General features: G+C 43.6%; 1 protein-coding gene across 8 annotated transcripts in view; it reads left to right on the top strand.

The window, feature by feature from the left end:
* The first annotated feature begins 1,175 nt into the window (after positions 1-1,175).
* The window catches only part of LOC117354461 (zinc finger protein 771-like), a 44,817-nt gene continuing 18,915 nt past the window's right edge, over positions 1,176-27,077 (top strand). For 2 of the 8 annotated variants that reach the window (XM_033932050.1, XM_033932045.1), the window contains exons 1-3: positions 1,177-1,362; positions 19,914-20,019; positions 23,744-23,803. In XM_033932050.1, the coding sequence (XP_033787941.1) occupies positions 19,941-20,019; positions 23,744-23,803 (139 nt within the window). In that variant the 5' untranslated portion in view covers positions 1,177-1,362; positions 19,914-19,940. Of the gene's footprint in view, positions 1,363-1,626; positions 1,825-19,880; positions 20,020-23,743; positions 23,804-27,077 lie in introns of those variants that run through there. The other 6 variants (XM_033932047.1, XM_033932048.1, XM_033932049.1 and 3 more) reach the window with 6 other exon arrangements.

Here is a 27,077-nt window from a genome sequence, read left to right as displayed (position 1 = left end):
TTGGTGGGTGAACCTATGCTCTAGTTATAGGTATAAAAAAATGAATGCTGAAATGCTGGGGCATAGTAACGTATTTAAACGGGTTTGGGGCCTGTTGACATCTTATATTACTTCTCTGTAGTTCTTTTTTGTCTTTATTTCTGTGCCCCTTGCACATCAAGGGTGGGAAGGAGGGAGGGGGGGTGGGATTGTGTTATTGTATTAATTTAAATTTATTGAAATAGTATGTATGATTAATCAATGGGTGGGTGGGATAAAATGATTGATTTTGAATATCTGTAAGTTGAATGTGCTTTTCTTGACTTGTTATATGTTCTTATACCTGTGTATTGCACTGTTAATATTTAAAAATTAATAAAGATTAAAAAAAGGGAATTGTTAGGAAGGAATGGAGAAGAAAACAATATAATGCCCTTGAATCACTCTGATGTGATTACACCCCAAATATTATGTGCAATTGTGGTGACCACCTCTTAAAATAGATAGTGCAGAATAGAAAAAGTGCAGAGAAGGGCTATCAAAATAATAAAGGATGACTTCTGAGGAAAGTCTAAAGAAGAGAAAAGACAGCTGAGGGGAGCTACAAAATCCGGAGTGGAGTGGACCAGGTAGAGGTACTTGGGGGGGGGGGAGAAGTAAACAAGATTCACAATGACTAGGGGGCAAATAACGAAGACAGAGTTTCATGACAGGATTCACACATTTGGAGGATTGTATACATCAGTGGTCCCCAGCCCTGTCCTGGAAGACCACCAGGCCAATATGGTTTTCAGGCTAGCCCTAATGAATATGCATGAGGGAGATTTGCAGGAAGTGACAGGCATGCAAATCTGCTCCCTGCATATTCATTAGGGCTAGCCTGAAAACCCGATTGGCCTGGTGGTCCTTCCAGGACAGGGTTGGGGGGGACCACTGGTATACATCATAGTAACAGCTTGCATGGCTATCGATTCATTCTGCAACAAGGGCGATTACTCCACTTTATTAAATCGATCTCAGAAGTTCAGCAAAACAAAGCACCAGCCGGTTTCCTGGCCTGCTCCTACTCCCCATCCTGCCGCTTTTGCACCCACGGCAGCCTCCAGGGCGAGGGGGCCGGGCCGGTCCACTCCTTCGCAGGGTCAGGCCACTCTTTATTTCGCTCTGCACCGCGTCTCCTTGCATGCACCGGACGGGGGGGGGGACTCCTCCTGGATGGACTACAAGTCCCAGTGGTGCACCGCGCGGGAGCATCGCCCCGGAGGAAGGGGAGGGCGCCGGGCTCTGCGGCCTCCCCTCCCCCATTACCCAGCGCTCCCCGCACCCACCATTAGCGGAGCGGCCGGCTGCGGGAGGATCCCGGGCGGGGAGAGCGGCTGACAGGTCAGAGAAAGGAGGAGGGGGGGAGGGGGCTCATCCTGCACTCCCACCCATCCCCCACCTCCTAGATCCTGAGGCTCCCCCATCCCCAGCCTGTGCAATTGTTATGCTCTGATCTTATCCATCGATTGGGGGGGGGGGGGCTTTGCCAGCAGCTCGATAGAAATGCTTGAGTTTGAATGTCCCAAGATCCTGAGGCATCAGAGCTATTGCATGAAGGGAGGAACCGGTAATTCTGAGACTGGGGTCTGCTAGATAGGAGGGAGGGGGGGGGGCGGAGGAGGCATCTGGCCAACATTTTGCCCACCTGCATGGTGACATATTTGGGGCCCTAAATCCAAAAAAAGGTGCGCTGAAGCCCTGCTGGTGTGAATGAGCTCCCCAACCCTGGCTGCAGCCCCAGGTGGATGGAGGCAAGCAGCAGATACTGAAGATAGAGCATTGCCCTGCCCTGGCACATGACAGGTCTGTGACTTTTGAAAAATGTAGTGTTTAAAGACTTCTTGTAGAAATGCAAGGAGGTGGGGGGCACTGAGGTGCCAATGCCTAGACCACTTTCTGTCCTTGGTGTCATTGCCCCCAACAATTGCTATGTTTAAATCTCTCCTGTGGCCCCTAGAACTGAACTCAGATCACCAAGGCATGATAGGTAGATTGTGTTCAGATGTGCATTCATTTGAAAGAACATAGGAAATCTCAGTGACATTCCTCATGTCCTTGCATGTCATTTTCCAAAATGAAAATGACAGGAAACCCCTCCCACAAAATTGTAGGGGGTTTGTGTCTTGCTCACATTGGGGAAAGAGGGAGCAAGTACAGCAAATGGGATGCATTTGTTGAGGACAGGCCCTAATGCTGGTGTCTCCCCTGTCCTTTGTGCCCTAGGCAGCTTTCTGCCCTATCTGTGTTAGGCCAAGCATTGAAAAGCTGATATAAACAAATAAGGAAAGCTTGCACAGCATGGTTCATGGAACTCTTTCCAACCCTTTGTGTGTGTGTGTTTATATTTGGGTTGCCTCTAACCTCCAGCAGAGAAGCAATTGGTTTCCAAGCTTTCCAAGTGTGATGAGTTTACCCATTAAATAGAAACAGAGATGGACGATCTCTCTGTGCTGTCTCATGCTTTCTTAAATTTAGATGTCTACACTTCCACTGGGAAGCTGTACCTGACATTCACCACCCTTTCCGTAAAGAAATATTTCCTTAGTTTACTGCTGAGTTTATCTACTTTCACCTCGTCCTACCCTCTTCTCATTTCCGAGGTTCCTCTCAGTTGAAAGAAGATTGCCTTATGTGCGTTCAAAGATATTTAAATGTTGTATCTCCCTTCTTGTCTCTCTTCCAAAGTATGCAAATTTAGATCTTGAAGTCTATCCCCTCATGTTTCATGATGACCACTGGCCATTTTAGTAGCTGCCCTGCATCCTGTTTATAATAATAATAATTTTACTCTTATATACCGTCAAAGCCGTGGAGGGCATAATCGAAAGGGACGTCTAAGTCCGTTTACGTCCATCTCGCAAGTCGTCCAAAGTTAAAAAGAGCTTAAGACACATTTTCGAAAGATATGTCCAACTTTTTTTTCGTTTTGAAAATCGTCTAATTATACGTCCTGCCGATCTGATCGTCCAAGCCACTAAATCGTCCATCTTTATACCACATTTTCGTCCAACTTTCCGTCCAAGTCCAAAACGCCTAGAACAAGCCCTGTTGGACGTGGGAGGGGTCTGCAAAGTGATGGACTGCACAACCAGACATGCCACCTAAACAGTGGGGTCCTTACAGGGCACTGCTGTGAACTTTACAAAAAGGGTGCCATGGCTTCTCTTCCCTACAGTTCCCTTATAGGATATGTGAGCCCCCAAACCACCTCCAGAATCCCCTAGACCCACTTATCTACCACCCCAATAGCCCTTATTGCTGCAGGAGCCACTTATATGCCAGTACAAAAGGGTTTTGGGGGTGTATAGGAGAGTGCACATGTTTCAGTATCAATGCAGTGATTACAGGGGCTTTGGGGCATGGGTCCTCCTCTCCATGGGTCCCTAACCCACCCCCAAGATGGTTTAAGATGCCTCTGTGCAGCACAACTAGGCTTTCCTATGCCAGGCGGCCAGGTGATGATGGTCTGGAGGCTAAATTTTAAGTTGTGATTAAACTTTTTATGGGGGTGGGGGGGTCGGTGATCACTGGGGTACTGTGTGTGGGGGTCTGTTTTATGTGTGCAGTGCTTATCTGGTGAGTTTAGGTAGGTTTTTGTGACTTAGACCATGTTTTACATGGTCTAAGTCACAACGTCCAAGTTCTGTCTAGGCTCTGTTGTTAAACTTTTGGTTATACATGCTGTACGACTAAGTCTGTCGGCCCACGTCCCGCCCAACTCCCGCCCTTGACACGCCTCCCGAAACACTCCGTTTAGCTTTGGTCGTTCAGCGGCACTATGAAGGCCTAGGTCGTTTAGAAATACGTCCAAAACCTGTTTTTATTATCGGCACTTGGACGTTTTTGAGAAATGTTCGTCCAAGTGCCGACTTAGGCCGGTTTTTGGACATTTTTCTCTTTCGATTATGAGCCCCATAGTAGTTTGGGGCGGTTTACAGTAAAAAGTACTGGAGAATCAGTGAAAAAAATACAAATCATCAGAAATACATAAAAGATAAAAAATTTAAAAACAATGAACCCTTAGGTTATAAATCGATCAAACAACTGCGTTTTTACTAATTTTCTAAATGTATAGTAAAATGAAGCATACGTGATAATATTACCCAGCCAATCATTCATTTTGCCTGCCTGAAAAGCAAGAGTTCTATTAAAACGACAAGCATTTACTGCTGGGTAAGCAAACAAATGGATTCTGGGTGTGGACCTGTTGAAACGGTCCAGGAAAAAGTGAGAAACCAGGTACTCAGGAGCCATACCAAATATTGATTTAAAACAGATACAGGTAAATTTAAACAGAACTCTTGCCTCCATCGGCAGCCAGGGTAATTTTTGAAAATGGGGACTGATGTACTCCCATTTTTTTTCAAACCAAAAATCAACTGCTGAATTTTGAATAACTCGAAGTCTTTTAAGGGTTTTCTTATAAGTTCCCAAGTAGATTCTATTGCAATAGTCAAGCATACTTAATACAGAAGACTGAACTAGCAGACAAAATGATAGTGCATCAAAATATTTTTTAATGGTACACTCTCCAGAATTATACACAGTACTGTAATTTGAGGTCTTGTCAGAGAATTATTTTTTTGCTGGCCATTTTCCTCTCTGCACCCAGGCATCCTTCTGGCTTTTTCCATTGCCTTTTCTTCTTCTTCTTTTTTTTAAAGTCTATTCCACTTTATTTTATAACTCTAGGCCAGTGTCCCTCAAACTGTGTTCCACGACACAGTGGTGTGTCCCGAAGAGTTTCCAGAATTTTACTTTATTTTTAAAGATTCTCTTCATAAGTAAACACTTATAATACATGACCTGTACGTCACATACGCAAAAGTCGGTCAATGTTATGAGTGTCTGTGTACGTACGGATACAACCGCCCAGACAAGCATCATCATTCTTTGACATGATTGGTCTTTGAAAACTAATGGCAAGTCATTTTATTTTAATTTTTTATGCAGTAGTTATCCTAATTTGTGTAACAAAGCAGTCAAGGCTTTGTTACTGTTTGGATCTGGTTATCTTTGCAAATTTGGATTTTTAGCTCTGACAGAAATTAAATCGAAAAAAAAAAATCGAAAACGACTGCAGAGGGTGGATGATGAAATGCGTGTTTGCTTCTTGACTATCGAGTCGCATTTTGAGTTATTTTGCACTCAAAAACAAGCACATCCATCGTATTGATTAGCAATTCTGTTCTATCTACTTTAGTGTCCCCATTGTTACAATTACTCCTACGTAGCTTAAAGAACTTTAAATAAATAACTCAAATTTAAATTTTTGTTGGTTTTGCAATTTTTATAATTTCAGTTGTAATGCCACGAAAAACATTTGCTCCGTTTAGTGTGCCAGAGCTAAAAAAAATGTTTGAGAGACACTGCACTAGGCGGATCTTTTATACCCTTAAGACAGTGGTCTCAAACTCGCGGCCCGGGGGCCACATGCGGCCCCCAGGTACTATTTTGAGGCCCTCAGTATGTTTATCATAATCACAAAGGTAAAATAAAACAGTTTCTTGATCATATGTCTCTTTAGCTATAAATTATTATGAAGACTTAGCCAAAAGGAAAGATTTATAAACTAGAAAGAGTTTTACCTCATGCAAAATTGTCATTTCTTTAATAAGACATTAACTATTTTTTTCTGAGGCCCTCCAAGTACCTACAAATCCAAAATGCGGCCCTGCAAAGGGTCTGAGTTTGAGACCACTGCCTTAAGACTATCAAATACGATCACCCACCAAATTTTGATCCCATTTCATTAAGTCTCGACCTCTTTATTATGGTTTCTTTCCCACATTACGTTGGATTGGAAAGAATAAAAAAGCGGACTTGGGATTTCTGGGGAACTGGGACTTTACCCAGAGTGGTAAGAGTGTAGAGCTAGCTCTGTCCTGTTTCCCTCTGAGAGGAGACCCGGGACCTTCGCTGAACATTGCAGGTCTTATGCTGAGCAAAACTGAGACTAAGGGCTCCTTTTATTACGCTGCGCTAACGGGGTTAACGCACACGACTTTACATCGCGCGTTAACCCCCCACGCTGGCCTAAAAATTACCGCCTGCTCAAGAGGAGGCGGTAGCGGCTAGCGTGGCCAGCGGTTTAGCGCGCGGTATTACACGGGTTAAACCACTAGCGTGCCTTTGTAAAAGGAGCCCTTAATGGGTTGGAAGTGGCCGATGAAAGGTTTTGTCCTCCTCATCTTATTTGCTTGCTAAGTGGCACCAACTTAAAATTGTGGATCTTCCAAAACTACTTTCAAGCAAGGAGGACCTGGGTATGAAAATATAGAAGAATACGAGAGGAGATTTTGACCACAAAAGCCCAGAGGTTTTTTTGTTTTTCCACCAGCTAAACATAGAAACATAGAAATAGACGGCAGATAAGGGCCCACGGCCCATCTAGTCTGCCCACCTTAATGTCCCTCCCCTACCTTTGCCCTGTGAAGAGATCCCATGTGCCGATCCCATTTGGCCTTAAAATCAGGCACGCTGCTGGCCTCAATCACCTGTAGTGGAAGACTATTCCAGCGATCAACCACTCTTTCAGTGAAAAAGAATTTCCTGGTGTCACCTCGTAGTTTCCCACCCCTGATTTTCAACGGATGCCCTCTTGTTGTCGTGGGACCCTTGAAAAAGAAGATATCTTCCTCCGCCTCGATGCGGCCCGTAAGATACTTGAACGTCTCGATCATGTCCCCCCTCTCTCTGCGCTCCTCTCTAAAGGCTCTAAAGGCTGTCGGTTTAAAAAGTACCATCAACGTCTTTTTTTCCTACCAAGCAAGGATCTTAAATTAATGATACCGGCCTCTGATTCTTATCAGGATTTTAGGAAACAATTGAAAACACATTTATTTTCAGAATTTTTTAGGGAATTGAAATGTTTAATTATCCGTTGGTTTATTTAATGTTTGTAGACTACAAAGAACTTAACGGTTTTGCAGTATAGAAATGTTACGTTATGTCATTTTGTAAAAGAATAGAATGCCAGACTTGTTAATTATGGTTTGTTAACGGTTTTTTTTTTATATTGCTTGGCCTGCACAGATTAGTTTATAAAAGTGAAATCACATAAGAAGTCCATTAAATGACCGAAAAGACCTCAGTTCAAACATTCTAACTGAGCTAACCCATTCTTTTAAATCTAGCAACAGAGAAACATGACAGTAGATAAAGGCCAAAAGGCCCATCCAGTCTGCCCATCCGCAGCATCTATTTATCTCCTCCTCTCCCTAAGACAGGGGTGTCCAATGTCGGTCCTCGAGGGTCGCAATCCAGTCGGGTTTTCAGGATTTCCCCAATGAATATGCATGAGATCTATTTGCATGCACTGCTTTCATTGTATGCTAATAGATCTCATACATATTCATTGGGGAAATCCTGAAAACCCGACTGGATTGCGGCCCTCGAGGACCGACATTGGACACCCCTGCCCTAAGAGATCCCAGTCTTTATCTTCGTCATCTCTTCTGAGATTCCACGCATTCATCATCCTTTCTGTAAAGTATTTCCTTAGAGTATTCCTATTACCTCCTATGCCTTCTCCTTCCGGAGTTTTCTTTCATTTGAAAAAGACTCACCTCCTGTACATTTACGCCACAAGAGATATTTCAATGTCTCTATCATATCCCCTCTCTCCCGTCTTTTTTCCGGATTATACATATTAAGGTCTCTAAGTCTATCGCCATACAATTTATAACAAAGACCACTGACCTCTGAACTGACTCCATCCTATTTATATCTTTTTGAAAGTGCAGTCTCCAGAATTGCACCCAGTATTCCAAATGAAGCCTTACCAGAGACTTATACAATGGAACTATCGCAACCCTTTTTCCTACCGGCCATTCCTCTCCTCATGCATCCCAGCATCTTTATGGCTTTGACCGTCGCTTTTTCTACCTGTTTGTTACCCTGAGATCATGAGACACAATGACCCCCCCCACCCCACCCCAAGTTCCGCACTTTCATACACAGAAGTACTTCGCCTCCTATACTATACCGATCTCCTGGATTTTTGCAGCCCAAGTGCATGACTCTGCATTTTTTTTAGCATTAAATCTTAGTTGTCAACTGCGGGACCATTCTTCAATCTTTGCTAGATCCCGCCTCTTGCTATCCACACACTCCAGGGTGTCTACCCTATTACAGAGCTTGGTATCATTTGCAAAAAGACAAATTTTGCCAGACAGTCTTTCCGCAAGTGGCCAGTGGGGATAGCATGTTTAATCACATGCAAAAATGTATGAATTTCATTGGCACTTAGCTTAGTCCACTTGTCCATATGTAAATATCGATGTCTTGGTCTACTTGATTCAAGAAGCCACAAATCAGGAAAATTGAGGGTTAGCCTACATATTCGTAAGACCATCTATAAACGAAATATATTCATCTGTTTCTCTATACTTCTCTATAGGTACCTTAATAGCAAACAGCAATTCCCCTGAATTCTCTACCCTAAATGCTAGCTAGTTTTGCGGGTGGAAGCAGTCCTAGATATTGTTCATTTTATGCTAGAGTTTATTCAGGAAGGACTGGATAGATAAAATAAGCACTAATACTTTTATGTATATAAATGTGTGTTTGTAATGTAATGTAATGTAATTTATTTCTTATATACCGCTATATCCTTTAGGTTCTAAGCGGTTTGAAGAAAATATACATTAAGATTATAAATGAGAAGTAAGAAGGTACTTAAAAAATTATCTTACTGTCCCGAAGGCTCACAATCTAACTAAAGTACCTGGAAATTAATAAAGAAGAGAAAATAAAGATGGTTGAAAAAAGAAAAATTCTATGTGAACTTATAGGATGGAAATTAAACTGACAGTGAAGAACTGTATGAAAAATACATATGGAATTCAGTTAGAGAGGGTAGGTTACAATCTATTTATGGTATTTGTTTAATTGGAAAGTGTTAAGGTGGGTAATTTGGGGGAAGGTTATCTGAAGGTAGGTGAATCTTCTGGAGGTAAAAGAGGAGGGGTTAAGATATTTGGATGAATTTTTTGAAAAGCAGGGTTTTGATTTCTTTTCTGAATGTTTTGAAGTTGTCTGATATTGTCATCAGATTGGAGATGGAATGGTTGATTTTTGCTGCTTGTGTTGCCAGAAGGTTGTCAAACATTTTCTTGCGTTGTGTGCCTTTGAGTGGGGGATGTTGGTGTTGAGTAACAGAGGATGCATGTTAGAGTTTCTATGAGAGAATCTTCGGATAGTTGACAGGCTAGGAGATCTAGGTGGGGAGTGGAGTGTTTGTCTAGGGTCTTTATATTGATGTTGTTTTTGAGTATGATGGCTAGGCCTCCACCACGTTTTTTTTTCCTGCAGATTAATTCAATTTTATAACCCATTGGGCAGAGTTCTGTGATGGAGGGATCGGATTCTGAGGTTAACCAGGTTTCGGATAGGAATAAGCAGCTTAGTTGTTTTTTAATTATCCAGTCCTTAATAAGGTCTGCTTTTGTGCTTATTGATCTGATGTTCATATATGCACAGGATAATGTAGTGTTAAGTGTTTGGGGAGTGTGTGTATATTGGGAAATCTCAATTTGCCAGATGATGCCTGGAAAAGCCTCATCTGCTGAAACCGAAGTAAAGAGATCCTGGATTCTTTTCAGGGAGCTGTGTTCACGACACGTACAAGGTAACGGAGCCCATAGGGAAGGGGAGTAGTGATCCTGGAGCGTACAGACAAACCGCCTAGTTCTATAAATTGCCTGCACAGTTACACACTAAAATGTGTAGGCACTTTCTAGAATGGTGTCAGGTCAAAAGCGCGCCGGGACAAAGGCGCGCCCAGACAATTGAGCGCAGTGCAGAGGCGCGCGCCGCTCAAAATTAATGTTTTTAGGGCTCCGACGGGGGGGTGTGGGGGGGGGGAACCCCCCCACTTTACTTAATAGACATCGCGCCGTGTTGTGGGGGGTGTGGGGGGTTGTAACCCCCCCACATTTTACTGAAAACTTCACTTTTTCCCTGTTTTTAGGGAAAAAGTTAAGTTTACAGTAAAATGTGGAGGGTTACAACCCCCCATAACGCCGGCGCGATGTCTATTAAGTAAAGTGGGGGGGGTTCCCCAACAAAACCCCCCGTCGGAGCCCCAAAAACAGTAATTTTGAGCGGTGCGCGCCTCCGCGCTGCGCTCAATTGTCTGACCGCGCGCCTTTGTCTTTCGCGCCGTTGTCTATGAACCTTCTAGAATACCTCAGTTACGGATGTAACTTGAGTGCCAATTAAGGGCCAATCAAACGCTTTTTATTAATTGTTGCTAATTAAGTGTTGGAGGCGTAGGATTGCATTTGATATGACAACATCGAATTTATACTGCGCAGAAGAAAGGCCCGACAATCTACATCTGTATTCTGCCAAGAAAACATGATGCTTATGAAGGAAGAACGAACAAATCAGTTCTGGAAGAGATTAAACTGGCTGTGTCACTCGAAGCCCAAATGATGAAGTTCCGACTGTCTTATTTTGGTCACACCGTCGGAAGAGAAAGGTCATTGGAGGGACATCATGTTTAGGAAGATCGAAGGAACCAGGTGAAGAGGGCGACCTGCAATCAGACGGCTGGATACGTTGAAAACAACCCTGGGGGTGATGCTGGAGGACCTTTCCGGACTAGCACAAAACCAATTTCTTTTTAGATCTGCAATAGAGAATGACACGGTGACAAAATTCATCACCGTTCCCGTCCCCGCGGATAACTGTGGGAAATAATCCCATGTCATTTTCTAGTGTCTATTTCAACCTCGGTCCTTCTACACCAGCATTCTTCAAAGCAAAGCTTGAGGGTCAGTGGTTGTGCCCAATTATACTCTGATTCTTATGGGAGCCAAGGATAATGAAGCCATTGTGACATCACTGATGTGATTGGCTCTTAGGCACTGGTGGAATGAGGCATTATGACATCACAAGATCTGCTCTGGATACCAGAGACTGTCATTCTGTAGTGTCTGTTTCAACCTCTGTCCTTCTACACTACCATTTTTCAAAGCAAAGCTTGTGGGTCAGTGGTTGTGCCCAATTATACTCTGATTCTTCCCTCTCTCCTTAAAGAATGACATGAAGATGGTTTCCCGCGGGGACGGGAACGGGAACGGTGATAAATTTTGTCACCGTGTCATTCTCTAATCTGCAATTCATCAACATGAGTTGATGGCACTTAACTAATGGCACTTAACTAATTGTTCTTATTTGGCATTAAAGTAGCACTAATTGGTATTCATAGCATTAGTGAGGTATGCTCTATCCAATAAAGTTGGCACTTAAATCCTGAAGTGGGGGTGTACATGTGGGCAGGGTATAGGCGGGTCTGGTGTGCTATTCAAGCGCACACTTTACAGAGTACTAGTAGCTATGTGTGCAAGAGACATTTAGGCACGAGCGGTAATGCTTGCCATAGAGCAGCTGTAATTGGTTGCACCTACATGCAAGTGCGTCGCTGCTGACATTCAAAGATGCACTAGAGACCTAAGCAGGCCCACAATTTGGCCGTTATAGAATTCCGGGTTAGCGCTCACTTTTTTGAACGCCAGAATTGTGACACTATAGTATCGCCCCTGGAGTGAAAAGCCAATACTAAGAAAAGCAAGTAAACCTTGTATCGGAGAAAAGGGTTATGCCTAGAAAGATTACTGGTATAATTTCATAAGTGAGCTCCTTCCCAGTTTTAGTCGGAGCCCTTGCCGCACGGGCTGCTGTTTGGCCTTTTTAGCTACTTAATATTTATGATAGAAGCAGAGGACTAGTTGGGGCCTCCTCTTCCTCACTCTGCCTAATTGACTTCCTCTTTGGTCGTCAACTACTCAGAATAGAGAAGCATACAAATCCCCCGATGTAGAACGACACCATCTGCATCTCGCCTACCTTACTGCCACTCCATGCGTGTTTAAATTCAGTTACAGGGCTGGCTTCTTCCCACCTCCACTAAATGAAATTTGGAATAGACCATCTGCCCATTAAAGAGCTTCTAGTTGCAACAGCTGCCCTGTGTATCTGTGCGGTGCCCCTTCTCCCACTCCAGTGCCTCTTTGGAAGCCCATTTCAAAGATTTCCCCACTATTTATGTAGGTTTTCCCTCCTTCCACTCCATGGCCAGCGCAAGGCATATAAGCTAAGTGAAGATCTGGCTCAGGGCACCAGAAGATGACAAAAACTGTCTCACTGGTTCAGCCTTCACAGCACTGAGAGCATGTTTCTTTGCACAGCCACCAGAACAACCGCAGGTGTAAACATTGCAATAGGTACTTCCTGGTCTCGCGTTTAATCCTGGAGTGGTGCCAGCAACCTAGTGTAGAGGAGAGCCCTTGGGCAGGTAGAGCTGATGCCAGTATGGGGATGGCGGGGGGGGGGGGGGAGTGGGGGGTGCCTCAGGGCATTACAGCTCCTTGAGCCAGCACTGTTCCCCTCCCCCAGCACCGTTTTGGAAGCCCAGTACAATAATTTTGCCACTGTTTGTGCAAGTTACCCCTCAGTTCTTTGTTTCCATTCCAGGTCTTATTGCTTCAGTTTACAGCCTTGTTATTATTACCTGTCACTTTAATATTAACTAATTATGCATATAATGTAGCATTTTATACGTATCTTTTTCACAAGCTTGGAAATTATTAAAATTCACCCATCATATTATCTGCAATTGGAAAAACAACTCCAAACTCAACTTTCGTGAATGCTGGAATCATCTTTGTACCATCAGAAAATCTGATGAAATAATAGCATTTAAACAAAATAACATCTCCAGCTTTACTAGGACTTGGGTTCCTCTTGATGCTTCCTGTAAGACTTTAAAAGTCTGACTCCTATATCTCTGATTTACAAGTTTGCAGCTTAATAATGCATTGATATTATTTTTTGGATTTATAATTTTGTTGTATACTTCTTGAAAACTTTCAATAAAATGTTGTTACTGAAAATTAAAAAAAAAAAAAATTCACTTTCTACTTAATCAAGGTGGGGTTGGGAGGAGGCTCTTAAATGTTTCTAGCAGAGCCAGCTCAAGGGATTGTGGCACCCTGAGCTAATGTTTGCATTGGCACGCCTCCCCCCCCTCCAACCTGTGATTTAGCATCTCTGTAATACTGGAAGATGCAATGGGTCAATTTAACAAATTGAACAGTAGCAATCGCCTGGACCGGATGGTATACTTCCCAGAGTGCAGATAGGATTGAAAAATGAACTTACAGAGTTATTGTTAGTAATTTGTAAAATTTCTCTGAAATCCAGTATAGTACTAGAAGACTGGAGGGTAGCCAACATGACGCAGATTTTTAAAAAGGGTTCCAGAAGTGATCTGGGAAATTATAGACCAGCGAGTCTGACGCTGGTGCCGGGCAAAATGGTAGAGACTATTATAAAGAACAAAATGATGGAACATATGCACGGATTAATAAGAGAAAGCCATCATGGATTTAGTCAAGGGAAATCTTGCCTCACCGATCTACTGCATTTCTTTGAAGGGGTGAATGAACCTTCTGTAAAAAGTTGTAAAAGCAAGAAATTCCTAAATCACTCTTTAGCATCTTAGGCAGCTTCTCATGAAAAAGAATTTTGATCATTGTTGCTCACAGCTGTTTCTTACAGACATTTTAGAAAACAGCTAAAAACCTATCTTTTCTCCAGATACCGGACTAGCTGACTCATTCAAATATACCATTATGTTTAATGTTTATAATCTTCTGTAAACTGCGTAGAACTTTTTGGTAACGCGGTCTGTAAGTATAATGTTATGGTTAAAGGTGAGCTGGTTGATATCATGTATTTGGTATTTCAAAAAGCATTTGACAAAGTACCTCATGAAAAACGTCTGAGGGAATTAGAGAATCATGGGATAGCAAGTAATGCCCTATTATATGGATTAAGAACTGGCTGAAAGACAGAAAACAGAGAGTAGGTTTAAATAGTTAATATTCTCAATGGAGAAGGGTAAATAGTGGTTCCCCAGGGGTCTGTGTTGGGATCTCTGCTTTTTAATATATTTATCAATGATCAAGAGATTGGAATAATTAGTGAGATAATTACATTTGCTGATGACACAAAGTTGTTCAAAATTGTTAAATCGCAAGAGGATTGTGAAAAATTACAAGAGGCTATTGTGAGCCTGGGCGTCAAAATGTCAGATAAAGTTTGTTGTGAGCACGTGCAAAGTGACGATGCATGTGGGAAAGAGGAACCCGAACTATAGCTACGTGATGCAGAATTCCACGTTAGGAGTCACTGCCCAGGAAAAGGATCTAAGGTATCATCATTGAAGATAAGCTCAGCGTGCAGTGGTGGCTAAGAAATCAAATAGAATGTTAGGAATTATCAAGAAGGGAATGGAAAACAAAGATGAAAAAGTTATAATGCCCTTGCATCGCTCTATGATACGACCACACCTTGAATACTGCGTGCAATTCTGGTCACTGTATCTCAAACAAAAATGCAGCGGAATTAGAAAAGGTACAGAGAAGGGCAATGAAAATGATAAAAAGGATGGGACAACTTTCCTATGAGAAAAGGCTAAACGAACTAGGGCTCTTCAGCTTGGAGAAGAGATGCTTCAGGGGTGATTATGATAGAGGTCTATAAAATACTGAGTGGCGTGGAAAGGATAGATGTGAATCGGTTGTTCACTCTTTCCCAAAAAACTAGGACTAGGGGACATGCGATGAAGCTACTAAGTAGTAGATTTAAAATAAACTGGAGAAAATATTTCTTCACACAATGTGTAATTAAACTCTGGAATTTGTTGCCAGTGAATTCAGTTAGCTTAGCAGGGTTTAAAAAAGATTTGGATAATTTCCTAAAAGAAAAATCCAAAGGCATTATTGAGATGGCTTGGGGAAATCCACTGCTTATTCCTAGGATAAGCAGTATACAATCTGTTTTACTACTTGGGATCTAGCTAGGTACTTGGGACCTGAGTTGGCCACTGTTGGAAACTGGATACTGGGCTTGATGGACCTTCAGTCTGTCCCAGTATGGCAATTCATATGTTCTTATCTCCTCCAAGCTTTTTATAATCCAGATAGTTACCAAAAGCATATGTAGCAGGGTTATTTTTGTTGGCTCTGCATTATCAGTGCTTATTTGATATTTTAATTTCTTCTTCAATCCCACTCTATTCCTGAACCTTTCTCTTGAGAACTGTTGTTGGAAGCTTCATTTTGCATACTTTTGCTACTCCTCTCTTACCATTGGACTGTCCTCCAATTCCTAAGTTGTCTTCCTACGAGACAGTAGGAACTTGTATTTTCCTGCTTGTGTTTATTTTTTTTAATTCGGTCTTTATTTCTGCTATTTTATGAGGCTTACTTTTCATGCTGCAGAGGTAACCTCGGGGGAACAGCTCTGTCTGCAGGAGAGCACAGACTCTGAGGCAGAGGGTCTGCTTCCAAAGCGTAGGCTTCTTTGCAGAGCACTCATTTGGACAGCCTTCATTAACAGTTCAGGAACTTAGGGACCATTCCCGTGGGGGCATAGCTTGCCCCAAGTTTGTCTGCTAGTGAGTTTAAGTGTGACTCCTTGGCAGGATTGGAGCCGATTGTATTCTTCCCCCCGTTAGCATGCGTAGGTTTCGAAGGGGGTTGAGGTCTCTGGCCGGTGTGTTGGGCCCATGAGGCAATCAGAAGAAACAAGCAGTTTGGATTCCAGGCTTCTTGAGGCAGAGGATCTCCCTGTAAGCTGTTACTGCTTTCATTCTGCGGCTTCAGGCACACATCATAGCACAGTGAGTAGCAGGCCGACAGCCTGGCAGATTGATTTTAAGGAACCCCCCTCAAATCGATTTTTTGGGGTTTCCAGAATTAGTGCTAGGTTCCCCCTCCTCATAAATCCCGAAATCGCTATTTTTTTATTTTTCTGTGTAGCTCCTCCCCCCCCCAGGCCATTTTTGGCGCTAAAATCACTGCTGCAGCAGCCATCTTGGATTTCCTGATTTTAAATTAAAATTGAATCTAATCTGCGATTTCTAAGTTGCTCTATACTTAATGAGGTTTAAGGCGACTTACAATGCAAGAGAAGAACAATGTTGTTAGGGGTATATAGAAGTTATAAAGCAAGCAACATATAATGAGCTCTGGTGATATATATAGCTATTAATAGGCAAGTGGTATAATAGGAGGCGCTCATATAGCATTATGCCTAAAGTTATTTGTCTGTAGGACATATTTGCTCGACGAAGTGAATTTTTAGTTTTTTATAGAATCTGAGGTAATTGGGCTCTGCCTTGATAGTTGTTGGAAGCCCATTCCAGGTCTTTGTGCTGATATAGATGAGTAGTGTATTGAATATGATAATTTGAAGGTAATACGTTCATTGATGGATAGCCAGTAGTGCTGCCCGATTCAGGAAAAAAGAATTTGATTCGATTCAGCCTATTGAATTGATTTTTCGATTCGATTTTCCTGCTCAATTGGGGTTTTTTGGGGGTTTTTTTTTTTTTTCAAACATCCTGGTGGGTTTATTTTATAGCCTCTTCACCCCTTTTATAGCCTCTTCACCCCCTTTGCCTTCTCCTAACCACACTGGGGCTGTGGTGTAAACAAAATAAACAAACAAAAATACTTTTCCTCTGTTAAATTTTAGCTCATATTTGTGGTCTAACACCAGCTATGGCAGGATACACGTTTCAAATCTGACATATTGTAATCACAAAACAGAAACCTTTTGTTGTCTGATCATTATTCAAATCTTGTTGGTCCCAGGCTCTGGTTGTCTTCTGATAACTTGCTTGCCAGGGTCTCCTTCTTTCTTCTTTCTCCGGGCCAATCATCCATCTTCTATCTCTGTTCTCCCCTTCCATTTCCCTTCCCTCCCCCGGAGGTCTGGCATCTTTCCTTTTCTTCATCTCCATCCACAGATCCACCTTTTCTCAACTACCCTTTCATCCAGCATCTCTCCCTCCTTCCCTACCACCCCAGGGTCCAGCATATCTCCCTTTCTTTTCCCAATTACCCTCCTATCCAGTATCTCTATCCCCCCTCCACACCATCCCTTGTGTCCAACTTCTCTCCCTTTCTGTTCCTTTCCTCCCTAAGAGAGTGGCGCAGTGGTTAAAGCTACAGCCTCATCACCCTGAGGTTGTGGGCTCAACCCCATGCTGCTCCTTGTGACCCTGGGCGAGTCACTTAATCCCCCCATTGCCTCAGGTACGTTAGATAGATTGTGAGCCCGCCAGGACAGAGAGGGAAAACTGCTTGAATACCTGAATAAATGCATGTAAACCGTTCTGAGCTCCCCTGGGAGAACGGTATATAAAATTAAATAAATACATTAAAAAAATCCCATTGACCATCATCTCTCTCCCTCTCCTCTGTTTTTAGACCCATTATTTCTTCCCCCCAAAGTCCGGCATATGCACGTCTCTTTGAACCTCCCCCTTCCTTCCCTCCCTCCCTCCCTCCCTTCGTGTACTTCTACACCAGGGCCCCCCTCCCCTGAAGGTCTGTCCCCCATGAAGGCCTACATCTCTCCCTGAAGGCCTGCACCCTACCCCTGAAGGCCTGTCCCCCCCCTTGAATGCCTGACCCCCCTTTGAAGACCTGCACCCCCCCGAAGGCATGTCCCCTCCTGAAGGTCTGCATCCCACCCCTGAAGGCCTGCCTGTCCCCCCTGAAGGCCTGTACCCCCCCCAAAGGACAGTGCATCCTCCCCCCCCCCCCCCCCGGAAGGCCTGCGTGTTCCCCTTGGCCACCTGAGCACCATTTACCAAATAGCAGCCTGCAGAGAAGATTGCGGTGCAAGTGATCTTTGCAAGCTGCCATAGGTCTTTGGAGCTGTTTCCTCTGCTGCGATCATGCCTCTGATGTCAGAGGAGGGACAGGACCGCGGCAGAGGAAACAGCTCCAAAGGCCTATGGCAGCTTGCAAAGATAGCTAGCACCGGAAATCTCTACAAGTCTGCAGGCTACTGAAATTAGGTAAATGGTGTGCGGGAGGCCAGGGGGGAAGCCGGACACCAGCAGGAGGCCAGGGGGGAAGCCAGACACCAGCAGGAAGCCAGGGAGGAAGCCGGACACCAGCGGGAGGCCAGGGGAGAAGCCGGACACCAGCGGGAAGCCAGAGGGGAAGCCGGACACAAGTGAGAGGCCAGGGGGAAGCCGGACACCAGTGGGAGGCCAGAGGGGTAGCCAAACGCCAGCACTTCCCGACTGACCCTCGCTCTATAAAGCAGGTGCGGCAGCGGCTAGCCAGCAAGAGGCAGTGCTGCCGCTCCTGCTTTAGGGGGGAGGGTTAGTTACTAAATCGAGGGGCCGACTTTTTTGTTTTGTTTTAAATCAATTCGAATCGATTCACCCGAAGTGAATCGGTGAACCGACTCGAATCGTGAATCGGGCAGCACTAGTAGCCAGTGAAGGCGATTGCAATACAATGTTGCCTTTTTGTTTTGCTTACTGCTTTTCAGCTCTTTTAGATTTTTTCATCCATCTAAAGCAGTGTCCCGCAAATGTTTTTACTAGGGCTGCGACTGGAGGGCACCAGGAAATGCGTGGATGTTGACGTGATGACATCACGCACATGCGTGACATCATCATGTCGCTATCTGCGAATGTGCGAAGGCTCTCCAGACAGGGCCCTGAGCTGTCAGTGGGGGGTGCTGGAACAGAAGAGGCTTGGGTGCTGGCTGACTGCCTACTCGTGCCCCTCGGCGTGAGAGGCGCATCCTCTAGGCAGTCGGCCAGCGCCAGCATCTCACGGCACATCCGAAATCTTTCCGTGGCGAACAGTTTGCGATACACTGAGCTAAAGACTCCTTGAGGTACCCTTGATCTTGTCAAAGCGAGGTGTCTTGGGCCCTTGCTTTAGAATGAGCCATCACTACCCATGCCTTAATATAGTGGTTCACAAACCTGTCATAGCGGCTCCCCAAATCAGTCAGATTGTAATAGATTTTTAATCAAACTTCTCTCATGCATGTTCATTGTGGAAATCCGGACAACCTGACTGGTTGGGGAGCCTGCAGGACAGGTTTGTTGATGGGAATCACTATCCTAATTTTGAAACACAGCATCGGATCTCTGGATCGCAGACGATCACGTATTACAACATCAGAAGCACTCTCCCCATTTGTAAGCACCAGGTCCAGCATCACCCGTCCCCAATTGGTAGAACAGTTCTCTACGCAGAGATCCAGGATCTCCTTGCTTCTAGATCTCACTGCAACCGAATTGTCCCCATCAACATCCAGCGTATTAGAATCTCTTAGCATCTCCCCTTTTGAAAGCAACTTTGTGAATGACTTCCATTAGCCCTTAAAAATCCTCGCGACCAAAATTGGTCACAGATCCCCGTTCTATAAACGGTGCCCAACTTGGAATGCCATTGATGCCATTTTTTGAATTTTAACCCTAAATCTCGATCCATTTTTTCCACCTGCGAAGGAAGTCTATATATTGCTCCAATATAAATAATAATCGATTCCCTCTTTCAAGATTAACTCACACTGCTGCCTCCTTACCGGTAAGCCCTAAGAGTAGCCAATACCTGAAACATGTATAGAAGCTGGGAAACTCTACAGCCATATCGTAACTTCTTAGGATCGTGTGACTGGAAGTACAGCTGCTTGCAGGTTCAAATCCCAGCCTGATTTAGTCAGATTTTTCACCTGGCCCATGTAACGGATTAGTCATAAATCCTAATCTAATCTAAGGCTTGGCTTTATATACCAAGTCATCATTCTAAGAAAGTTTGACTCTGTTTAAAATAATTAACTTAATAGGAAAAACCATAAGGAATAAGACAGAATTCAAGAAAATTAATTTTCAAAATGTTTAGCAAATAAAGTGTTTTTTAAAGATTTACGAAAAAAATTGAAATGAACCTGTAATTTATCTGGTAAGAGTTTCTGAAAGCTGAGCTATGCATGTGAAATGGCGTTTCCTTTATTAAAAGTGGTTTTAGCTCCCGTCTCCCCCACTGGCGCAGGTAATCCGGGAGCAGGCTGTGTCAAAGATGGAATGGGAGGAGAAGCCGCGTCTTGGTGATCTCCTGGAAGCCATGGGAAGAGGAATGGCTCAGAGTACCTCCTGGGGTAAGAGAAAAAGACAGACATTACAGGAAGCTTGATTCTTCTAAATACTACCCCCATCCCTATTATGTCTGTTCATTTTATTCCCAAGTTTTGTTTCTTTTTTTATTTTTGGTATAATGTATTTTTTAAAATATATTAACACATTATTGTAACAGAGGACAAAATATTTCATTCTGAGTCTCTGTTTTAAATAGCTCCTACCCACAGTCCACTCTTAACTATCTAGGCCATATTTATGCTTTTTGTGAAATTTAATTGTTATTCATTCTTTGTTGCCCAGCAGCATTTTCATTTGCTTCGAGATCAGTGTCTCTCAAACTTTTATTTAGCTCTGGGTCACTTAAACGGAGCAAATGTTTTACGCGGCACATTATAATTGAAATAATACCTGCTGTAGAATTGCCGGATGATGTGCTTTTTGCAGGCTGTCCGTAGGTTGCCTGCCTTTCGAAAATATACCACCTGTTGGGAACAACATTATAAGTTGGTTTTCCGTTTGTATATCTCTCCAAAGAGGGCCTATTTATCCCGCCTTCGTGAAACTGCTGCCTGTCTCAGATGCCAAGCTCCAGAAGCAGGCTTGGGACACATGTTTTGGACTTGCCCTAATGTTCAAACCTTTTGGGAATGCTGTTTTTGTCTTTGTGGAGCGCATTTGGAAAATTACCATTCGTCGCTCCCCTTTGTTATTGTTTGGTACTGTTCCTCACTATTTCCCTCGTGTGCGGGGAGCTGCTGCTTTCCTTACACGGACTGTCCTAGTGGCCCTGAAATGTATTTTGCTGCAATGGCTTGAGGATGCTACTCCAGATTACTCTCTTTGGCGATGTCGGATGATTACTCTCTTGATGTGGGAAAGGAGGGATGTGCTGGATCTTTCTTCTTTCCAAGGCCGTACCTTCCAACGCACTTGGGAACCGTTTTGGACAACTATGACCCCGCTGGCTCGAAGCCGCTTGCTGAACTGTTGAATCCCTGTATTCTGTTTCATTTTGTTGTACTTGGTTTGCCTGATCCTTTTCTGTTTTTCTATGGGTGTGCTGTACTTGGCAGGAGGACCCTGGGGGGATATTTTGGGAAGGGTTGTGTTGGGGTGGGGGGGTGTTAATTGGGGGGACGTGATCTATGGGGGATGTGTTTTGCTATCTAAAATGCTGAGCTTGTTTGTACTTGGTTTGTTTCCTGTTTGATGTTTTTGTTGAGCTCAATAAAACATATTTGAATATAATTGAAATAATAAAATTGCAAAACCAATAAAAAAATTATATTCTATGGGGGCCCTAAATTTGAGAGTTATTTATTTAAAGTTCTTTAAGCCATGTGTGATGCTTGTCTGGGCAGTTGTATCTTTACGTACACTCCTGCTTATGTGACGTATATGTCATCTATTCTAACGTATACTTATGAAGGGAATTTTTAAAACTAAAGTAAGATTCTGGAATCTCTCGTGGCACACCCGGAATCTCTTCGGGGCACACAGTTTGAGAGACACTGTTCTAGACGATCACTTTGAACCTATTAAATTCCAAAACGTCCAACAGGACGGGTATAAAACAGTACAAAAGGAAGTGGGAACGGACAATGAGCACTCCACTGAAGATCACTGATGTAAAACCAACTTGTTTATTTCAGAAAAGGACACAAGCAGAAGCTGTGGACCCGACACAGCACTGTGTTTCGGCATCTGAGGAACGGCTGCATCAGGGGGTCACTGTGGCATATATGTTCACAGACGACAGGTCTGGGATAAAACCAAAGCTCGGTCCAACTAACATGCCAGAGTAACCAAAATCACTGAAAGCTATGGAAGCATTTAAAAAAAACCCTATGTCAGCAATTCAGACATTATTAAAATAGGAAAAATCTACATATAGCTGTGAACAGAATTTCCCTCCTCTTGTTCCAGGTCTGGTCATTGTAACAATAGTCCTGAGCAAGGCCAACCCAACCGTTAGGTGAGATTAGGCAGTTGCCTAGGACAGCAAAAACCAACTGCTGTCCAAGCAAAAGAAATAGATCTAGACAGCCACAAAAATTCAAAGAAACATCAATGTTTCTCTGAACCTCTAGGACCAGTGGGCTTGGAGGGGTGGACACTGAAAGTTAATTGAGCATGGGAGGTAAGGATGAATGTTTGCCTAAGGCACCCAATGCCTAACATGGAAACATGATGGCAGATAAAGGCCAAATGGCCCATCCAGTGTCTCTCGAACTATGTGCCCCGAAGAGGTTCCAGATTTTTAACTTTATTTTTAAAAATTCCCTTCATAAGTATACACTAGAATAGATGACATGTACGTTACATTCACAAGATTCTATCAGTGTTTATGAGCATCTGTGAGCATAAGGATGCAAGCGCCCAGATAAGCATCATTCTTTGATGTGATGGATCGCCTGTCATATGAGGAAAGACTAAACCGGTTAGGGCTCTTCAGCTTGGAAAAGAGATGGCTGAGGGGAGATATGATTGAAGTCTACAAAATCCTGAGTGGAGTAGAGCGGGTACAAGTGGATCGATTTTTCATTCTGTCAAAAATTACAAAGACTAGGGGACACTCGATGAAGTTACAGGGAAATACTTTTAAAACCAATAGGAGGAAATTTTTTTTCCACTCAGAGAATAGTTAAGCTCTGGAACGCGTTCTAAGATGTTGTAGTAAGAGCGGATAGCATAGCTGGTTTTAAGAAAGGTTTGGACAAGTTCCTGGAGGAAAAGTCCATTGTCTGTTATTGAGAAAGACATGGGGGAAGCCACTGCTTGCTCTAAATTGTAAAAAATATATGTTTTATTAATTTTTGATTTTTGTATTTCCTCAGTAAAACTAAATAAGCGATTCATCCAAGTCTAATAAAAACTTGAAACTAAATTAATAGCATGGAATGTTGCTACTCTTTGGGTTTTGGCCAGGTACTAGGGCCCTGGATTGGCCACCATGAGAATGGGCTACTGGGCTTGATGGACCATTGGTCTGACCCAGTAAGGCTGTTCTTATGTCCTTGAAAACTAACAGCAAGTTAATTTTAGTTTAATTTTTTTTATTCAGTAGTTATCCTATTTTGAACAATAAAGCAATCAAGGTTTTGTTACCATTTGGATCGTCTTAACTTTGCAAACTTGGATTTTCAGCTCTGACATAAATTAAATTGAAAAAAAGAGAACAACTGCAGATGGTGGATGAGGAAATGTGCGTTTGCTTGTCGACTATCGAGCGGCGTTTTGAGTTAATTTGCACTCCTCAACAACAAGCACATCCATCACATTGATTAGCAATTCTATTCTATCTACTTTAGTTTCACCGTTGTTACAATTACCCAAACGTAGCTTATAGAACTTTAAATAAATAACTCTCAAATTTAATTTTTTTTGTTGGTTTTGCAATTTTATAATTTCAATTATAATGTGCCGCGAAAAACATTTGCTCCGTTTATTGTGCCAGAGCTATTGTTGTTCATTGGTATGGTTTTACTTACATTTTGCATTACTTTTCATGATTTCTTTTCCTTATTTTCGGATGCTGCCTTAGCCTACTTCTTACTTTTTAAGCAAGTATATCACCTTTGTTGGTTTTTAAAAGATACGTATTGTTCTATTAGAGCCAGTCCCTTCTAGCATTATGTTCTGTTTATGAGATATTTCCAATCTTGCCTTGTGCTATGTTCATTCATTGACTTATATACAGTCTTTAATTGATTACATCCTTATATTCTTTCAATTTTCTCACAGTGCACAGTATTTTATGGTGCTGTTTCGTATTTCCTGTATTTGTGTTTTATAGCAGTATCGGTATGTACTATCCATTATCGTGGTTTTTCCTTTTTGCTACCTTACTTACCGGTACTACCGTATTTCCCCATATATAGGCTGCAGCCTAACATCTAGAAACATAGAAAGTGACAGCAGATAAGGGCCATGGCCCATCCAGTCTGCCCACACCAATGACCCTCCCTTACCTCTCTCTGTGAAGAGATCCCACGTGTTGATCCCATTTAGTCTTAAAATCAGGCACGCTGCTGGCCTCAATTACCTGTAGTGAAAGACTATTCCATCGATCCACCACCCTCTCGGTGAAGAAGTATTTCCTGGTGTCGCTATGGAAGTTCCCGCCCCTGATTTTCCACGGATGCCCTCGTGTTGTCGTGGGACCTTTGAAAAAGAAGATATCCTCCTCCACCTCGATACGGCGCGTGAGGTATTTGAACGTCTCGATCATGTCTCCCCTCTCCCTGCGTTCCTCTAGTGTGTAGAGCTGCAATTTATCCAGCCGTTCCTCATACGGGAGATCCCTGAGTCCTGAGACCATCCGGGTGGCCATTCGCTAGACCGACTCAAGTTTCAGCACATCTTTGCGGTAATGTGGAGATGTGCTGAGACTTGGTTTTGCTTAGATTTTGCAAACCGGCCTAGTGGGCGTGGCTTGCTTAAATGTTTGCAATTTCAAGCCTTGCCCTGCGCCCTTCCTGATTGGCTGCCGTCGCGAGAACTGACGGCAGCCAATCAGGAAGGGTGCGGGGCGAGGCTTGAGATCGCAGACATCGCTGCTGCCCTGCAAAGTGTGTTTGGAGGAGGTATTTAAGGGGGTTAGAGGATGTACCAGTGTAGGCTGCCCCATTGTATAGGCCGATTTAGGTTTCTAAAAGTTTTAAATAAGCCACGGCTAGTAGTAACATGGGGGGCGGCTTATCTAAGAATTTTAGAAACCTAAATCGGCATTTCCTGCGGCCTATACAAGGGGGCGGCCTATATGTGGGGAACTACAGTACACTATATATCTGATGCCAATGTTTTTTACTTTTTACTTTCTGTGGGTTTAGTCCTTGCTCACATTGGGTTACACTTTTACCTCTGTTCAGATTTCTTTTGATCACATGACATAGGGGTCTTTTCTGATTTCCACATTTAGTATTCTTGGGACCTCAACAAGCATATTTCTTCATCTCCTGTTCTTCCTCTCTCTCGACTTCTCTTTTGATTTTAATTCTAATTCAATTCTACTCTTTGTGTCCTCACCTATGTTAACTGTATTTGTCATTGTTGTTTATAATCTAATATAATAAAATGGTAAGCCGCGCATGCGCACTAAAAAAAACGTGTTCCCTGAGCTGTCGCGAAAAAAACAATTGCGCATGCGCGGCCCCGGCGGCGGCTTTCAAATAAAAAAAAAATTTCCATAGCTGCGGCAGCCTTTCTCACCCCCGGCTCCTCTCTCGAACTGGACGGTCCCCGCGTCTGCCTACCCTTTCCCCCCAACACAGCGCATTTCCCCCCCCCCCCCAACGAATCAATAAATCGAGCCGGGCCGCCCTCCGCAACAGGCCAGAGGAGTTCTTTGCCGCTCACCCCCCTTCCCTTGCCGCTGACCCGAATACCTACCCGGCGATTCAAGCAGCCTGTGCAGCAGTCTTCACACGCTGCTTCAGGCCCTTCTACTGCCCTGATTTGCTCTGCCGCGTCTCTGATGATGTCATCAGAGACGCAGCAGAGCAAATACGCGCAGTAGAAGGACCCGAAGCAGCGTGTGAAGACTGCTGCACAGGCTTCTTGAATCGCCGACTTACAAGGGAAGGGAAGGGGGGGGCCGCAAGGACTCTATCCGAGTAATTAAAAAACTCTGCACAGGGGGAGCAGGAAGAGATGATGATGGACAGGGGGGGAAAAGGAAGGGAGGCCTATTGTTGGACAGGGGGAGCAGGAAGAGGTGCAGATGGACAGGGGGGGAAATTAAGGGAGACCTGCTGATGGACAGGGGGGGAAATGAAGGGAGGCCTACTGCTGGACAAGGGGAAGCAGGAAGAGGTGCTGATGGACAGGGGGGAGGTAAAACAAAGGGAGAAGGGCTGCTGCTGGATAAGGGGAGCAATGAAGAGGTGGTGGTGGACAGGGGGGAAAAATGAAGGGAGGCCTAATGCTGGACAGGGGGAGCAGGAAGAGATGCTGATGGACAGGGGGAAAAAAATAAAGGGAGGCCTACTGCTGGACAGGGGGAGCAGGAAGAGATGCTGATGGACGGGGGAGGGGGAAATGAAGGGAGGCCTACTGCTGGACAGTGGGAGCAGGAAGAGGTGATGATGGACTGGGGGAAAAAGGAAGGGATGCCTATTGTTGGACAGGGGGAGAAGGAAGAGGTACTGATGGACAGGGGGGAGGTAAAACAAAGGGAGAAGGGCTGCTGCTGGATAAGGGGAGCAGTGAAGGGGTGGTCGTGGACACAGGGGAGGTAAAAAGAAGGGAGAATGGACAGGAAAAAGTGGCTAAGGAGACAGAGAGAGAAAGAAATAAAGACAGACACACACATATATATTCTAGCCCGAGGGAGGAAAATGCTGCACAGGGAAGTAGGGAGGGGGGAAATGCTGATGCACAAGGAAATGGAGGGGGAGGGAATGCTGATATGGCTACTGTACAGGAAAGTGGACAAGGGGAGATAAATGCTGCATAGGGGGCAGAAAGAGAGACAAATAGAAAGAAAGACAAATAATAGGAGGGAGGGAGACAGAAATAAAAGAAGAAAGACACAAGGGCAGGGAGTGAGACAGAAAGACAGACAGACATACATATATTCTAGCACCCGTTAATGTAACGGGCTTAAAGATTAGTAATAATAATAATTTTATTCTTATATACGGTTCACAACAAGGTGAACTAATACATGGGATACAGATAAAATACAAATTAGAATAATGAACTTAAAAACAAAAGACAGAAAGCATTTACAATATAATGCAGAAAATATCGGCATGGCAGGGAAAGAAGTAATACATAGAACAGATAAAATACATCAAGTTGAATATAAGGAACTTGATTGAAACAATGGAGCAGAATGCATTAAGATACCATCCTATCAAAGAGTTGAGTCTTTTAACAATTTTCTAAAATCAAGATAGGAAGAGACCTCTAACATAATTTTTCCAAGCCATACATTCAATTTAGCGGCTTGAAATGAGAAGGTTCTCTCAAGGAACTTCTTATAACGACAGGATTTTATGGAGGGATATGAAAACAAGTGCACTCTACGTGTGGCCTTTTTGGCGTGACTCAAAGAAAAATGAGACACAAGATA

Source organism: Geotrypetes seraphini, chromosome 2, assembly GCF_902459505.1.
Source record: "Geotrypetes seraphini chromosome 2, aGeoSer1.1, whole genome shotgun sequence".
Lineage (NCBI taxonomy): Eukaryota > Metazoa > Chordata > Amphibia > Gymnophiona > Dermophiidae > Geotrypetes > Geotrypetes seraphini.
Note: the sequence above shows the minus strand (reverse complement) of the source record. Positions and strands in the feature narration are given on the sequence as shown.